Source organism: Salmo trutta, chromosome 12 (assembly GCF_901001165.1).
Source record: "Salmo trutta chromosome 12, fSalTru1.1, whole genome shotgun sequence".
Taxonomy (NCBI): domain Eukaryota; kingdom Metazoa; phylum Chordata; class Actinopteri; order Salmoniformes; family Salmonidae; genus Salmo; species Salmo trutta.
Genome location: NC_042968.1, coordinates 31,463,412 through 31,480,991, shown reverse-complemented (window position 1 = coordinate 31,480,991; position 17,580 = coordinate 31,463,412). Strand labels below are relative to the sequence as shown.

At 42.2% G+C, this 17,580-nt stretch overlaps 1 protein-coding gene across 4 annotated transcripts in view; it reads left to right on the top strand.

Annotated features, from left to right (window-relative positions):
- LOC115203342 (transient receptor potential cation channel subfamily M member 7) overlaps positions 1-17,580 on the top strand; it is a 111,958-nt gene that overhangs the window by 22,748 nt on the left and 71,630 nt on the right. For all 4 annotated transcript variants that reach the window (XR_003880151.1, XM_029767960.1, XM_029767959.1 and 1 more), the window contains exons 2-3: positions 4,363-4,442; positions 13,878-13,916. Coding sequence is in view for 3 of the 4 variants with exons in the window: in XM_029767960.1 (XP_029623820.1) it covers positions 4,363-4,442; positions 13,878-13,916 (119 nt within the window). In the remaining variant the exon portion in view is untranslated. The remainder of the gene's footprint in view (positions 1-4,362; positions 4,443-13,877; positions 13,917-17,580) is intronic.

The window sequence follows — 17,580 nt, the reverse complement described above, 5'->3', positions numbered from 1 at the left end:
CTAGCGCTAGCTAACCCTACCTACTGTAGCATAAATATATCATACAGTACCAGTCAAATGTTTGGACACCTACTCATTGAAGGGTTGTTCTTTTTTTAAATGCTTTTCTACATTGTAGAATAATACTGAAGACTTCAAAACTATCAAATAACACATATAGAACAATGTAGTAACCAAAAATGTGTTAAACAAATCAAAATATATTTTATATTTGAGATTCTTCAAATTAGCCACCCTTTGCCTTGATGACAGCTTTGCTTACTCTTGGCTTTCTCTCAACCAGCTTCACCTGGAATTATTTTCCAACAGTCTTGGAGTTCCCACATACGCTGAGAACTTGTTGGCTGCTTTTCCTTTGCTCTGCGGTCCAACTCATCCCAAACCATCTCAATTGGGTTGAGGTCGGGTGATTGTGGAGGCCAGGTCATCTGATGCAGCACTCTCCTTCTTGGTCAAATAGCCCTTACACAGCCTGGAGGTGTGTTGGGTCATTGTCCTGTTGGAAAACAAATGACAGTCCCACTAAGCGCAAACCAGGTGGGATGGCGTATCGCTGCAGAATGCTGTGCTAGCTATGCTGGTTAAGTGTGCCTTGAATTCTAAATAAATCACAGACAGTGTCACTAGCAAAGCACCCCCACATCATCACACCTCCTCCTCCATGCTTCACGGTGGGAACCACACATGCGGAGATCAACCTTTCAGGTACTCTGCGTCTCAGAGACACTGTGGTTGGAACCAAAAATCTCAAATTTGGACTCATCAAAACAAAGGACAGATTTCCATTTGTCTAATGTCCATTGCTCATGTTTCTTGGCCCAAGCAAGTCTCTACTTCTTATTGGTGTCCTTTAGTAGTGGTTTCTTTGCAGCAATTCAACCACGAAGGCCTGATTCACGCAGTCTCCTCTGAACAGTTGATGTTGAGATGTGTCTGTTACTTGAAATCTGTGAAGCATTTATTTGGGCTGCAATTTCTGAGGCTGGTAATTCTAATGAACTTAGCCTCTGCAGCAGAAATAACTCTGGGTCTTCCTTTCCTGTGGTGGTCCTCATGAGAGCCAGTTTCATCATAGCGCTTGATGGTTTTTGTGACTGCACTTGAAGAAACATTCAACATTCTTGACATTTTCCGTATTGACTGACCTTCATGTCTTAAAGTAATGATGGACTGTCATTTGTCTTTGCTTATTTGAGCTGTTATTGCCATAATATGGACTTGGTCTTTTACCAAATAGGGCTATCTTCTGTATACCACCCCTACCTTGTCACAACACAACTGATTGACTCAAATGTATTAAGAAGAAAATAAATTCCACAAATTAACTTTTAATAAGGCATACCTGTTAATTGAAATGTATTCCAGGTGACTACCTCATAAAGCTGGTTGAGAGAATGCCAAGAGTGTGCAAAGCTGTCATCAAGGCAAAGGGTGGCTACTTTGAAGAATCTCAAATCTAAAATATATTTTGATTTGTTTAACACTTTTTTTGGTTACTACATGATTCCATATGTGTTATTTCATAGTTGTGATGTCTTCACTATTATTCTACAATGTAGAAAATAGTACAAATAATGAGAAACCATTGAATGAGTAGGTGTGTCCTAACTTTTGACATGTACTGTATATATAGGCCTATACATGTAAAAACAATTATAAAACTTGCGATCGCTCACCTTCTGTTTCACTTCACATCGAAACGTGAACACAGAGGACAGTTTGCTTGACCAGGCTAGAACAGATTTGAATAGCAGTAATGCCATTGACCAGAGAGTTGGGCCTAGTTTCAGTAGGAAGTGAGTTGCTCCCAGTGACTATTCGTTGTCTAATAATGGTAAGCCTTACCAAGTCGTCCTGTGAGTACCTAACCTGTGGTTCCTGTGTATGTAGCGGAGGTGGTTGGTTGAGTGAAACATGCTCACGTGACGAGTGAGACTGTCTCAGCAGGTGGTCTGAAGAAGATATAAATGACTGAGGCCTCTACCTCTACCATCCTGCCTCTCTCTCTCCGGTAATAAGCAGTGTGTCTCAGACACATTCATCAGCCCTCTGAGTGTCTCTGTCTTACAGATTAACTCCTATTCACAGTTAGAGTAACACAAGAGGTTTCTCTCTACTGCTCACTGATCACTCAGCTTTTAACAGACACGGATTTGCAATTTTCCATCACCTTTTAGACTTTGAGACCGGAGCGATTATGTGGTGAGGGACAGAGAGGAAGATATAGAGTGAGAGATGGTATCTGTGGAGATCTGTTGAGGCTGGTGTGGTTGGTTGGTCAGGAGATGCGTGAAGGTTATTTGGTATGTTCCTGTACTCAGCCCTTAAACACTACCGCCATGAAGAAGACAACTTCCAGGTAGACAACCTGTTTTATCTGGGTTTTAGAACTTCTGGTCTTCTACCTCCTGTTTTTAGAGTTCTGTTCTATTTCTGTTGTTCTAGCGCTTTTGTTGTGCCGCTGCTGTGTTACAGCTTCCATCTGACCTTTGTTCGAGAACTTCAGTTCTTCTAGCGCTGTTTCTGAAACGCTTGTTGTCCTAAAACTGTTTGTAGCTGGTATGTTCTTTCGCTGTGGGAAAACAGGCTACTTCAAACCTGGTCATTCCCAGTGTTGTGTAATCTCAGCTCTCTGCCAGTAAACCACTGTACCCAGTACTTCTCTGAGTTAGGAGGAGGTGAAGAATTTCAGCCTGTTCCTTTGTGAAGGGAAGGATTATTGGTCCTAATCGTCTGATGCCCTGTGTTGTTTAGAACCAGGAACAAAAAGCTATCAGAACGACGGAACCCTGGAAATTAATTGAAAATTCTTCTGACATAAAGCCCTCGTTCTCGCTGGACGCTCGGCCGCCTGTCTCAGGAGAGTGAGAGAGTTTGGTTGTGAACGGACTGCTGCTGTTCTCTCTCTCTCTCTCACACACACACACACACACACACACACACACACACACACACACACACACACACACACACACACACACACACACACACACACTGCTGTCCCCTTGGCAGCTCTGGTCTAATACACAGCAGGATTTAGTCTGATTTACATTTATTAGTTTATCAATCAGAATAGTGAGCCTCCTGGATTAGGGGGTCACTAGGAGCTCCTGGCTGGCTAGTTTGGGGGCCCCTGAGGGGAGCTTGGCTCTGTGGTTACTGGTTAGTTACCACAGCAAACATTGATTGGACTGCCTTTAACTGTGAAAATATTATTTTGTGTTGACATGAGTTCAAATTGTATGTATGCATGTACAGTCGTGGCCAAAAGTTTTGAGAATGACAAATATTAATTTTCACAGTCTGCTGCCTCAGTTTGTATGATGGTAATTTGCATATACTGATCAGATGAATTGATCAGATGAATTGCAATTAATTGCAAAGTCCCTATTTGCCATGCAAATGAACTGAATCCCAAAAACAAATTTCCACTGCATTTCAGCCCCACCACAAAAGGACCAGCTGACATATCAGTGATTCTCTCGTTAACACAGGTGTGAGTGTTGACGAGGACAAGGCTGGAGATCACTCTGTCATGCTGCTTGAGTTCGAATAACAGACAGGAAGCTTCAAAAGGAGGGTGGTGCTTGGAATCATTGTTCTTCCTCTGTCGACCATGGTTACCTGCAAGGAAACACGTGCTGTCATCATTGCTTTGCACAAAAAGGGCTTCTCCCAACCATCCAGGAACAGTTTGGTGACGAACAATGCCTTTTCCAGCATGATGGAGCACCTTGCCATAAGGCAAAAGTGATAATTAAGTTGCTCGGGGAACAAAACATCGATATTTTGGGTCCATGGCCAGGAAACTCCCCAGACCTTAATCCCATTGAGAACTTGTGGTCAATCCTCGAGGCGGGTGGACAAACAAAAACCCACAAATTCTGACAAACTCCAAGCATTGATTATGCAAGAATGGGCTGCCATCAGTCAGGATGTGGCCCAGAAGTTAATTGACAGCATGCCAGGGCGGATTGCAGAGGTCTTAAAAAAGAAGGGTCAACACTACAAATATTGACTCTTTGCATCAACTTCATGTAATTGTCAATAAAAGCCTTTGACGCTTATGAAATGCTTGTAATTATACTTCAGTATTCCATAGTAACATCTGACAAAAATATCTAAAGACACTGAAGCAGCAAACTTTGAAAATGTATATTTCTGTCATTTCTCAAAACTTTTTGCCACTACTGTATGTATGTTGAATGTTCAGGGTAAGTCAATTAAGCAATCAACTAGACCAGCTACAGCCCTGTTTGAACTGTACATTGGCCCATGGTTTCCCTACTATAGTGATCTCTGATACAGGGAACCAATTTGTAACGTTGTGATTCATTATATTTCTGTCTCCTCTCTCCACAGTCCCAGAAATCCTGGATAGAAAGCACTTTCACCAAGAGGGAATGTGTCCACATACTTCCAGTGTCGAAAGACCCCCACAGGTATCAATCAATCAAATGTTTTTATAAAGCCCTTTTTACATCAGCCGATGTCACAAAGTGCTATACAGAAACCCAGCCTAAAACCCCAAACAGCAAGCAATGCAGACGCAGAAGCACGGTGCCTAGGATAACCTCCCTAGAAAGGCTGGAACCTAGGAAGAAACCTAGAGAGGAACCAGGCTATGAGGGGTGGCCAGTCCTCTTCTGGCTGTGCTGGGTGGAGATTATAACAGAACATGGCCAAGATGTTCATAGATGACCAGCAGGGTCAGATGATGATAATAATAATCAGTGGTTATAGAGGGTGCAACAAGTCAGCACCCCAGGAGTAAATGTCAGTTGGCTTTTCATAGCCAATCATAGAGAGAGAGAGTCGAAAACAGCAGGTCCGGGACAAGGTTTCACGTCCGGTGAACAGGTTAGGGTTCCATAGCCGCAGGTAGAACAGTTGAAACTGGAGCAGCAGCAGGTGGACTGGGGATGGCAAGAAGTCATCAGGCCATGTAGTCCTGAGGCTCCTAGGACTCCGGTCCTCCGAGAGGAGAGAGTTAGAGGGCGCATACTTAAATTCACACAGGACACCGGATAAGACAGGAGAAATACTCCAGATATAACAGAGTATTTCTGTCTGTCTGTCTCTCTCTGTCTGTCTGTGTCTCTCTCTGTCTTCTCTGTCTCTCACATGTATCTCTCTCTCTCCTGTCCCTCCATCCTTGAGTGTTTATTACCTGCATGGTGGGGTTAGTACACTGCAATCTGTAATTACACTGAGTGTCAGTAAAGGCCAGAAGGTGAAACTTAACCACTACTGTAGTAAGTAAGATTTGGTGTTAGGGCAGGGTGTAGCCCAACTACTAGGTTATCCTCCAACAGTCAGCCAGCCAAGGGCGTCAATTAGTTCCAGTGTCAACACCCCTCTACAGGGGGTCCGGGGGCTTGGGACATTTTATTTTATTTGCTGTGAAATGGTGGTTTCTGTTGACTTTCTAAGGGAAAATGCATTAAAAAAAATCCTGATAATTTGGTCAATATACCCCAATCACAACTGCAAAAAACAATATTTTTATATTTTACTTTAAACCGTGTTCCTACTCTTAACAGTTAACAGAAAGTCACCACCACACCCATTCTTTAACTAAATTTGAATGTCAAAGCCCATTATTCTATTTGTGTACCCTTCGCCACACTTGGTTAGTACATGGTCTTGAATAACTCATTTCTTATACCCAACTAACTTAAAAGCAGTCGAGTCCAGAAACTTTTTACACAATTTAATTGCAGTATTAATTCATCAAATAATTCAGTGACAGTTGGAAATGTAACTCTTCAATATGGATCAAACATTAGACTTAAAACACCAATCAGTATGGCGTCATTCTCAAGCATTAGACTTCAAAATAAATAAAATCAAATTGTTTTTGTCACATGCGCCGAATACAACAGGTACAGTGAAATGCTTACTTAACCAGCAAAACAAATAATTAAAGAGCAGCAGTAAATAACAATAGCGGTGATATATACAGGGGTTACCGGTTCAGAGTCAATGTGCGGGGTCACTGGTGTCAAGGTAATTGAGGTAATTATGTACATGCAGGTAGGGTTATTAAAGTGGCTATGCATAGATAATAACAGAGTAGCGGGCGGGGGTGCAAATCAGTATGGCGTCATTCTCAAGCAATAGACTTCAAAAATACTTAACATTGTCGTTCACCACCAAGTGATGACCTGTTCGTCCTCTCCCTGCCTCAGCATGGGGGGGTGCTCACTCTCTCTCTTGCCTGTCTTTTGAACCCTGCCATAATCATATGACAAAAATGTCTGGCCTTAACAATGATGGGGTTACCCTATTAAGACGAATTAGATTCTGCTTCTAACTTCTATGGGCTAGGTGGGACGCCAGCGTCCCACCTGCGGGACACAGCCAGTGAAATATCAGGGCTGCAAATTAAAAAACAACAAAATGTCATAATTCAATTTTCTCAAACATACGACTATTTTACACCATTTTAAAGATGCACGTCTCCATGATGTAACCACATTGTCCGATTTCAAAAAAGCTTTACAGCGAAAGCAAAACATTAGATTATGTTAGGAGAGTACATAGACAAAAATAATCACAAGGCCATTTTCCAAGCAAGGACATGTGTCAATAAAACCCAAAACACAGCGAAATGAAGCACTAACCTTTGACGATCTTCATCAGATGACACTCCTAGGACATTATGTTACACAATACATGTATGTTTTGTTCGATAAAGTTCATATTTATATCCAAAAACAGCATTTTACATTGGCGCGTGACGTTCAGAAAATATTTTGCCTCCAATACTGCTGGTGAATCAGCACAACAATTTACAAAAATATTCATCATAAACGTTGATAAAATATGAAACTGTTATTCAAAGAATTATAGATGAACATCTCCTTTATGCAACCGCTGTGACAGATTTCAAAAAAGCTTCACGGGGAAGGCACACTTTGCAATAATCTGAGTACTGCGCTCAGAAAATACACCAGGCAGTACAGATACCCGCCATTTTGGAGTCATGTAAAATCATAAATAGCATTAGAAATATTCACTTAACTTTGATCTTCATCAGAAGGCACTTCCAGGAATCTCAGGTCCACAATAAATGTTGTTTTGTTCGATAAAGTCAATTTATGTCCAAATAACTCCTTGTTGTTTGCGCGTTCAGTAAGCTACTCCAAATGTAGGAAGCGCGCCGAAAATTTCACGACAAAAAGTTATATTTGCGTTCATTGAAACATGTCAAACGTTGTAAAACATCAATCTTTAGGGCCTTTTTAACGTAAAACTTCAGTAACAGTCCAACCGGACGATTCCAATGTCTTGAAAAACGTTATGGAACACAGCTACCTCCTCACGTGAACGCGCGTAATTGTGGCCTGTCATTCTCTCGGTCATCAGACTCCCGGAGGTCTTGTTCGCTCTCTGTTGACTGCAAAAGCCTTTAACACGTTCTAAAGACTGTTGACATCTAGTGGAAGCCTTAGGAAGTGCAAATTGAACCCTAAGTCACTGTATACTGAATAGGCCCAGTCTTGAAAAACTACAATCCACTTCCTGGTTGGATTTTTTTCTCAGGTTTTTACCTGCCATATGAGTTCTGTTATACTCACAGACACCATTCAAACAGTTTTAGAAACTTCAGAGTGTTTTCTATCCAAATCTACTAATAATATGCATTTTTTAGTTTCTGAGCCAGAGTAGTAACCTGTTTAAATTGGGTACGTTTTTCATCCGGACGTGAAAATACTGCCCCCAAGCCCAGACAGGTTCATAGTAAATCAATAATTTATGTCAGGCAATAAGTATACCTAGCTAGCTGACTGCATAGTACTAGTCTATTGTACAGTGTAGATAGCTATGTAGCCATTAATTTACTTAGTCTACTGCACTCCTTCAATCTTATGTCCTGCACTTTTCTCGTCTTTTGTATTGGCACCTCCATTAAGCTACTTTTTCACTAGGGTGACCACTGACTCACTAAGTGCTGCTCATCTGAAACTGCAGTTGTAAAGATAAAAGGGAAGATCAAGATACTGTGCTAGCTTTGGTGCTAGCTTGCTAACGTTAGCCTAGCTAAAATAGCCAACCTAGCATTGCATCACTTGGTATAAAACTGTTTTTATACTATTATCTCATCACCAATAGTTTGCTAAATACACAACAACATAGGACTACATTTTATAAAATGTTCATGAACCTTTACTCGTTTTAAACTTTCAAAACATTTTATACATTGGAGCGCTCGTGAATATAGCTTCGGGGCTCAAGGCTAATCTTGTTTCTGGAGCGGCACCGGAGACGGCGTCTTCCATCAACAAAGCACCAAATTATGGAATTTCTTGTGGAAGAATGGTTTGGCATCCCTCCAATAGAGTTCCAGAAACTTGTAGAATCCATGCCAATGCGCATTGAAGCTGTTCTGGCGGCTCGTGGTGGCCCAGTGGCCTATTAAGATGCTTTATGCTTTCTCTCCATGTTTCCCATCCCACCCATGGCATTATTAACCAAAGCTAGCAGAGCGGAAGCCAAAGCCTACTGGAGGCACGGTTCGTTCAAATCAAACACGAGCGGAGAGAAAGGCCAGTGCCTGTTGCGCAATGCGTGTCATCCACCTTGCACCTCTGAGCGGAGGCAGTCAGCAGTTTGAAAGTAGCCTAGCCGAAATCGGACCATAGAAATTGAGGGAATTATTTGATAAACACTTCCTTATGCCATTGAAACCAGCTTTCTTTCATTGTTCCAGCAGCCAAAGACACAATCCTAGTCATATTAGCAACCCATGCTAGTTGTTGCATCTTTAGATCTCCCCTCTTTCTAAATTTGTGGTATGCTTTTTAGTGTGTTCCAGCTACTTGCATTCTGGAACATTCGAGCAGAGCCTACTGCCGTGTGTGCATTGTTGCGCTTATTCTGATCTTTTACATCAGCGTAATTGCTTTGTATTTATTTTTTATGTACAGTGGTTATATGAATTTTGGATCTGTTGTCCCAGAACAGTCCCAAGGTCTGTTTTGAACCGTCCCAGACATATAATTTTTATCGCCCCTGGACGAGAGGGACATCTTTTTAATTTCGAGCCCCGTAGCTACGTCTCCTCAGCAAACAACACAAAGAGAAAGGGGTAGTGCATGCTGCTGAACTGTTACTGCAGGGCTGCTGCCTCTGGGGACCGGGCGCAACTAAAAGCATTTTTGGCGGCTGGGGGATCCAATTGTAAAATGAGGAGCTGGTGTTGTTTTCTATGTTTATAATCTGACAATATGACGGTCTGACGTGTAGGCTAGGCTATGTGTGTTGTGTTTAAGGCTTGTATGAACTTGAAGGTCTCCTGCCGCTTAGTACTGTAGTATTTCCTACTTGAACTTGCTGGAATGTGACATTGCAGTGCTGGAATTCTACAGAGGTCCCGTTTGTACACTTTTCACACTACTGAACCATGCTGGCCTGGTTACAATGCTGCAACTGTGTTGGGAAAAACAATCTGAAAAGAAAAATCCAAGCAAGCACAGTACGGTTTGGGTTCGAGACAGTGTGAAAAGGGTGCTAGTTTGTGTGGTAGGTTATAGTCATTCAGTTCACCACATCTACTGGACAGCTAGACACTCAAATAAGTCGGCTCTCTTCAAAACATGTATTTTATTGTGAAGTACTAACAAAGGATTTCACACTGGCTATTTTTCCCAATATGACACCAATGGTTGCCAGTTTACCCTCAGTGACATGGATTCCATCCCCACACTCTAAAAGTAGTGGTTCCCAACCTGGTGTGTCTTGAGGAACTCTCAGGTGTGCCGTGAAACTTTTTCTAATCTTGATTTTTTTTAAATTGAACACTTAGTTAAAAGTGACCAGTGGCAGTCAGATAATACACTAAATGGCACATGGTTACATCTGTATCGTTGTTTCAAGTCCAGTGTACTCAGGCTGTTACATTTGTATCATTTGAAAACCATTGGCACAGGCAAGTTTGATTAGGCTTAACCAGAGTAATTTATTTCTTAATATATGGCTCTGGATTTAATATATGGCTCTGGACAGCCTCTGCCATAGAACCAAATGGATCATGGCTTTGTGTCTGTGGTTGCACCTTTTACAAAGCAGAAAACCACTCATCTGTTGCCAAAACCATTCAAAACTAAATACCCATTTTACCGAAACTACATTTTCTCATTTCTGGCGCAGGTTGCGGGATGCTCTTAAAACGGGTGCACACTAAAATTAACCATCATGAGTAGGGAACTATCAAAACTATGAAAATATTTCAAATAAACCCCATCTATAAAAAAAAAGAAGTTTTTCACAAAAAATAAATGGCTATTTTTTTTTTCTCAACAGAGATGTTAGACCGGGTTCAAGTCCGTGCTTTGGCTGGGCCACTCAAAGACATTCAGAGACTTTTCCCGAAGCCACCCCTGCGTTGTCTTGGCTGTGTGCTTAGGGCCGTTGTCCTGTTGGAAGGTGAATCTTTGCTCCAGTCTGAGAACCTGCTCCAGAGCGCTCAGGACTTCATCAAGGAGCTCTCTGTTCTTCTGGAAGGTTCTCCCATCTCTACAGAAGAACTCCAGAGCTCTGTCAGAGTGACCATCGGGTTCTTTGTTTCCTCCCTGACTAAGGCCCTTCTCCTCTGATTGCTCAGTTTGGCCGGGCGGCCAGCTCTAGGAAGAGTTTTGGTGTTTCCATACTTCTTCCATTTAGGAATGATGGAGGCCAACTGTTCTTGGAACCTTCAATGCTGCAGACATTTTTTGGTACCCTTGCCACAGATCTGTGCTTCGACGCAATCCTGTCTTGGAGCTCTACAGACAATTCTTTCGACCTCATGGCTTGTTTTTAGCTCTGACATTCACTGTCAACTGTGGGACCTTATATAGACAGGTGTGTGTGTGTGTGTGTACCTTTCCAAATCATGTCCAATCAGTTGAATTTACCACAAGTGGACTCAAGTTGTAGAAACAAGGATGATCAATGGGAACAGGATGCACCTGAGCTCAATTTCGAGTCTCATAGCAAAGGGTCTGAATACTTACGTAAATAAGGAATTTATGTTTTTATTTTTTATACATTTGCAAAAAATGTTCTCTTTTCACTTTGTCATTATGGGGTATTGTGTCTTGATTGCTGAAGGTTTTATTTATTTATTTAATCCATTTTAAAATAAGGGCTGTAATGGAACAACGTGGAAAAAGTGAAGGGGTCTGATTGCTTTCTGAAGGCACTGTGTCTATATACACATCAATTACACAAAAAGCAGAACACAAACATATGAAACAAACACTTTCTTCAGTAAAAAGGCCATCTAACGTCTTCCTGAATTTCCCCTAGAGGCACCAAATCCACCAACTTTAGTCACTTTTGGAGATCATTCCTAACTCGGTGGAGATCATTCCTAACTCGGTGGAGATCATTCCTAACTCGGTGGAGATCATTCCTAACTCGGTGGAGATCATTCCTAACTCGGTGGAGATCATTCCTAACTCGGTGGAGATCATTCCTAACTCGGTGGAGAACATATCCAATATTAGCTTTCTGTATAAACTAGAGGAGCCTCAGTTGGCCCGACCAACCAGTGCTCCCGCACTTTGGCTAACTGGGCTATCTGCATTGTGTCCCGCCACCCACCACCCGCCAACCCCTCTTTACGCTACTGCTACTCTCTGTTCATCATATATCCATAGTCACTTTAACCACATCTACATGTACATACTACCTCAATCAGCCTGACTAACCGGTGTCTGTATGTAGCCTCGCTACTGTTATAGCCTCGCTACTGTTATAGCCTCGCTACTGTTATATTTCACTGTCTTTTTACTGTTGTTTTATTTCTTTACTTACCTATTGTTCACCTAATACCTTTTGTTGCACTATTGGTTAGAGCCTGTAAGTAAGCATCTCACTGTAAGGTCTACACCTGTTGTATTCGGCGCATGTGACAAATAAACTTTGATTTATATATCGGTGTGAGTGTTCCTCAATCAATGCTAGCTGGTTTACTTATTGATCATACTAACAACACTGCTCCTTCCTGTGAAGTACAACCCCGAGATGGGCTAACAACGGGTACATGATGAACGTGTCTTCAAACGAGACTAGATAGAAACTGTTGTCTGGGTTCATCTCTCTTATAAAATAAGGCCAGGTTACAGCTACACTATATATGCAAAAGTATGTGGACACCCCTTCAAATTAGTGGATTCGGCTATTCCAGCCACACCCGTCAACGGGTGTATAAACGGGTGTATTTATAGACAAACATTGTCAGTAGAATGCCTTATTGAAGAGCTCAGTGACTTTCAACGTGGCACCGTCATAGGATGCCACCTTTCCAACAAGTCAGTTCGTCAAATTTCTGCCCTGCTAGAGCTGCCCCATTCAACTGTAAGTGCTGTTATTGTGAAGTGGAAACATCTAGGAGCAACAACAGCTCAGCCGCAAAGTGGTAGGCCACACAAGCTCACAGAACGGGACCACCGAGTGTGTAGCATGCAAAAATCATCCGTCCTCTGTTGCAACACTCCCTACCGAGTTCCAAACTGCCTCTGGAAGCAACGTCAGCACAAGAACTGTAAGTCAGATTTCCATGGCCGAGCAGCAGCACACAAGCCTATGATCACCATGCGCAATGCCAACCATCGGCAGGAGTGGTGTGAAGCTCGCCACCATTGGACTCTGGAGCAGTGGAAACGTGTTCTCTGGAGTGATGAATCACGCTTCACCTTCTAGCAGTCCCACAGACAAAGCTGGGTTTGGCGGATGCCAGGAACGCTACCAGCCCCAATGCATAGTGCCAACTGTAAAGTTTAGTGGAGGAGGAATAGTGGTCTGGGGCTATTTTTCATGGTTTGGGCTAGGCCCCTTAGTTCCAGTGAACGGAAATGTTAACGCTAAAACATACAATGACATTCTAGACGATTCTTTGCTTCCAACTTTATGGCACAAAGCGAGGTCCAAACAGAAATGCTTTATCGAGATCGGTGTGACCAAAGGACAGATTTCCACTGGTCTAATGTCCATTTGCTCGGGTTTCTTGGCCCAAGCAAGTCTCTTCTTCTTATTGGTGTCCTTTAGTAGTGGTTTCTTTGCAGCAATTCGACCATGGAGGCCTGATTCACGCAGTCTCCTCTGAACAGTTGATGTTGAGATGTGTCTGTGACTGGAGCTCTGCAGAATTTATTTGGGCCGCAATTTCTGAGGCTGGTAACTCTAATGAACTTATCCTCTGCAGCAGAAATAACTCTGGGTCTTCCATTCCTGTGGCGGTCCTCATGAGAGCCAGTTTCATCATAGCGCCTGATGGTTTTTGCAACTGCACTTGAAGAAACTTTCAAAGTTCTTAATGATCTGTATTAACTGACCTTCATGTCTTAAAGCAAATATGGACTGTCGTTTCTCTTTTTTTTTCTTTGAGCTGTTCTTGCCATAATATGGACGTGGTCTTTTACCAAATAGGGTTGTCTTTTGTATACCCCCCCCCCACCTTGTCACAACGCAACTGATTGGCTCAAACATATTAAGAAGGAAAGAAATCCACAAATTAACTTTTAAAAAGGCACACCTGTTAATTGAAATGCATTTCGGGTGACTACCTCATGAAGCTGGTTGAGAGAATGCCAAGAGTGTGCAAAGCTGTCAAGGCAAAGGGTGGCTACTTTGAAGAATCTCAAATCTCAAATATATTTTGATTTGTTTAACACTGTTTTGGTTTGTACTTGATTCCATATGTGTTATTTCATAGTTTTGATGTCTTCACTATTATTCTACAATATAGTAAAAATAAAGGAAAAACCTTTTGAATGAGTAGGTGTTCTAAAACTTTTGACCGGTAGTGTATGTATATACTGTATGTATAATACTTTTATTTTACTTCATACTCTAATGTGAAGATGTGTTTGTTGATGTTGTTTCAGATGCCTTCCAGGATGTCAGATCTGCCAGCAGTTGGTGAGGTGAGTCTTTGGCCCTATTCTGATCTCTCAGACATGCATGAGCCCAGTCCTTGACTCAAGACCCTGGAACCTCCTCAATTCAACCAACCTCTTCTAAAATACTATACTGACATAAACAGTAACTGGTATTAAAGTTCTGTGTGGGAGTGTAGCCTAGTCTCTGTTGCACTCCACACCTGTGGTTCTTCACTGTATATAATACTGTATATAGTACTGTATCAGTGGCGGTCGGTGCCGTTTAAGATGAGGAAGGACGATTTTTACAATATTTTTATGAGCATGCCGTTATTTCTGTTACAGCATATTTGATGACTGTCTTTCATATTCCATTCACCCAACTCAATGTAACATAATTTAGGTTGCTACAGTGGGGGGAAAAAAGTATTTGATCCCCTGCTGATTTTGTACGTTTGCCCACTGACAAAGAAAGGATCAGTCTATAATTTTAATGGCAGGTTTATTTGAACAGTGAGAGACAGAATAACAAAAAATATCCAGAATAACAAAAAAAATATCCAGAAAAACGCATGTCAGAAATGATATAAATCGATTTGCATTTTAATGAGGGAAATACGTATTTGACCCCCTCTCAATCAGAAAGATTTCTGGCTCCCAGGTGTCTTTTTATACAGGTATCGAGCTGAGATTAGGAGTGCTCCTAACCGCAGCTTGTTACCTGTAAAAAAGACACCTGTCCACAGAAGCAATCAATCAGATTCCAAACTCTCCACCATGGCCAAGACCAAAGAGCTCTCCAAGGATGTCAGGGACAAGATTGTAGACCTACACAAGGCTGGAATGGGCTACAAGACCATCGCCAAGCAGCTTGGTGAGAAGGTGACAGCATTTGGTGCGATTATTCGCAAATGGAAGAAAAACAAAAGAACTGTCAATATCCCTCGGCCTGGGGCTCCATGCAAGATCTCACCTCGTGGAGTTGCAATGATCATGAGAACGGTGAGGAATCAGCCCAGAACTACACGGGAGGATCTTGTCAATGATCTCAAGGCAGCTGGGACCATAGTCACCAAGAAAACAATAGGTAACACACTACGCTGTGAAGGACTGAAATCCTGCAGCGCCCGCAAGGTCCCCCTGCTCAAGAATACATATACATGCCCGTCTCAAGTTTGCCAATGAACATCTGAATGATTCAGAGGACAACTGAGTGAAAGTGTTGTGGTCAGATGAGACCAAAATGGAGCTCTTTGACATCAACTCAACTCGCCGTATTTGGAGGAGGAGGAATGCTGCCTATGACCCCAAGAACACCATCTCCACCGTCAAACATGGAGGTGGAAACATTATGCTTTGGGGGTGTTTTTCGGCTAAGGGGACAGGACAACTTCACCGCATCAAAGGGACGATGGACGGGGCTATGTACCGTCAAATCTTGGGTGAGAACCTCCTTCCCTCAGCCAGGGCATTGAAAATGGGTCGTGGATGGGTATTGCAGCATAATGACCCAAAACACAAGGCCAAGGCAACAAAGGAGTGGCTCAAGAAGAAGCACATTAAGGTCCTGGAGTGGCCTAGCCAGTCTCCAGACCTTAATACCGTAGATAATCTGTGGAGGGAGCTGAAGGTTCGAGTTGCCAAACGTCAGCTTCGAAACCTTAATGACTTGGAGAAGATCTGCAAAGAGGAGTGGGACAAAATCCCTCCTGAGATGTGTGCAAACCTGGTGGCCAACTACAAGAAACGTCTGACCTCTGTGATTGCCAACAAGGGTTTTGCCACCGAGTACTAAGTCATGTTTTGCAGAGGGGTCAAATACTTATTTCCCTCATTAAAATGCAAATCATTTTATAACATTTTTGACATGTGTTTTTCTGGATTTTTTTTTGTTATTCTGTCTCTCACTGTTCAAATAAACCTACTATTAAAATTATAGACTGATAATTTCTTTGTAAGTGGGCAAACGTACAAAATCAGCAGGGGATCAAATACTTTCCCCCCCCCACTGTACATGATACTCCAATTGTCCCTATACCCATCATGAGGTTGTTACAACCTATCTTATGAATGAAAGTTAACAATGTAGGTGCACAGGTCGAGAAACTTTTGAGTAATCAAGGTGACACACAGTGTCTCATTCAATACCACCTTGCACAATCTTGCCTGCATCTAGCTGATCTAGTGTGTAACTGTAATCATTAGTCCAATAGTTGCAAACGAGAGTTTCTATTGGACAAATTAATATGTGTATCCCCGTTTCGTTAAGTTTTCTCCAGTTTAAGAACGTTTTTTGGCAGAATAAGTACACCCCTGATCACACGTGAATACAGTTCACTTTCATAGCAGCCACATACAAATAGCGTGATCACTGCTCGTTAATTCCTTCTCAAATCTACGCGCTCTCTTCCTCTTACCTTTTCCCTTTGCTTGTGGGCTTCAGTGCACAACACATCAGCTGTTTGTGACCACGCGGGAAGAAAAAAAACCTTCCATGCCAAACCTTTATATCATAACCGCTAACCTCTACACATAGCCAACGTCGTTGTCACGATATTAGCCGACGTCAGTCAACATGGCTACTAGAACTAACGCGTTAGTAAACCCGCTACAATCATGCAGTACAGTGTACAGTTAGCAAGCAGTTTAGCAGTTACACCGGCGGGCTTCGGTGGCAATACATTTATAAAGCTTACCTTGAATTGGAAAAGTTCCAGTGTGGAATAGCCATACGCAGCTAGCTAACATGGCATCCCTCTCTGTTTGAGCCGGGTGTTTTGAGTAGGCTAAACTAGCTAGCTGCATTCGCTAGCTAAAGTAAAAATATACAATGAATATAGTTTGTTCTCTCTATTTCTCTTGCTTCTCCTTCATTTTTAAAGAAATGAAATTGTTCATAACTGTTCAACTATTGTCTTTCTCTGAGTCAACTACTCACCACATTTTATGCACTGCAGTGCTTGCTAGCAGTAGCTTATTCTTTCAGTACTAGTCATTATCTGATCCTTTGGTTGGGTGGACTATATTTCAGTTCAAGCTGCAAGAGTTCTGATAGGTTGGAGGACATCCTCCGGAAGTTGTCATAATTACTGTCTATGGAAGGGAGTGATAACCTTGGATTCTCAAGGTTTTGTATTGAAGTCAATGTACCCAGAGGAGGACGGAAACTATCTGTCCTCCGGCTACACCATGGTGCTACACTACAGAGTGCTGCTGAGGCTACTGTAGACCTTCATCGCAAAACAGTGTGTTTTAATCAATCATTTTGTGACACGTGAATATATTTAGTATAGTTTTATCTAAAAAAAAAAATGTATTCACTGAGGATGGTCCTCCCCTTCCTCCTCTAAGGAGCCTCCACTGTACTGTATATAGTACCCCACTGTATATTACTGTGTATGTAGTACTCCACTGTATATAATACTCCACTGTAGAGTATTGTGTGTGTGTGTGTGTGTGTGTGTGTGTGTGTGTGTGTGTGTATATAGTACTCCACTGTATATAGTACAGTACTACACCCCGGTCCTGAAGAGAGAAACCATTACCTTCCAGGCTTTGTGTGTCAGGAGGAACACATCATCCCTCAGAGAGAGGGTGTATGGGAAAGCAGGACCTAGACTGCCCTGTGTATATGTGTGTGTGTGTCTCACTTTATAGAAATGTAGAGGGGTAAAGCTGATGATTCATATGGGGCTCTGACGTGTCTGTG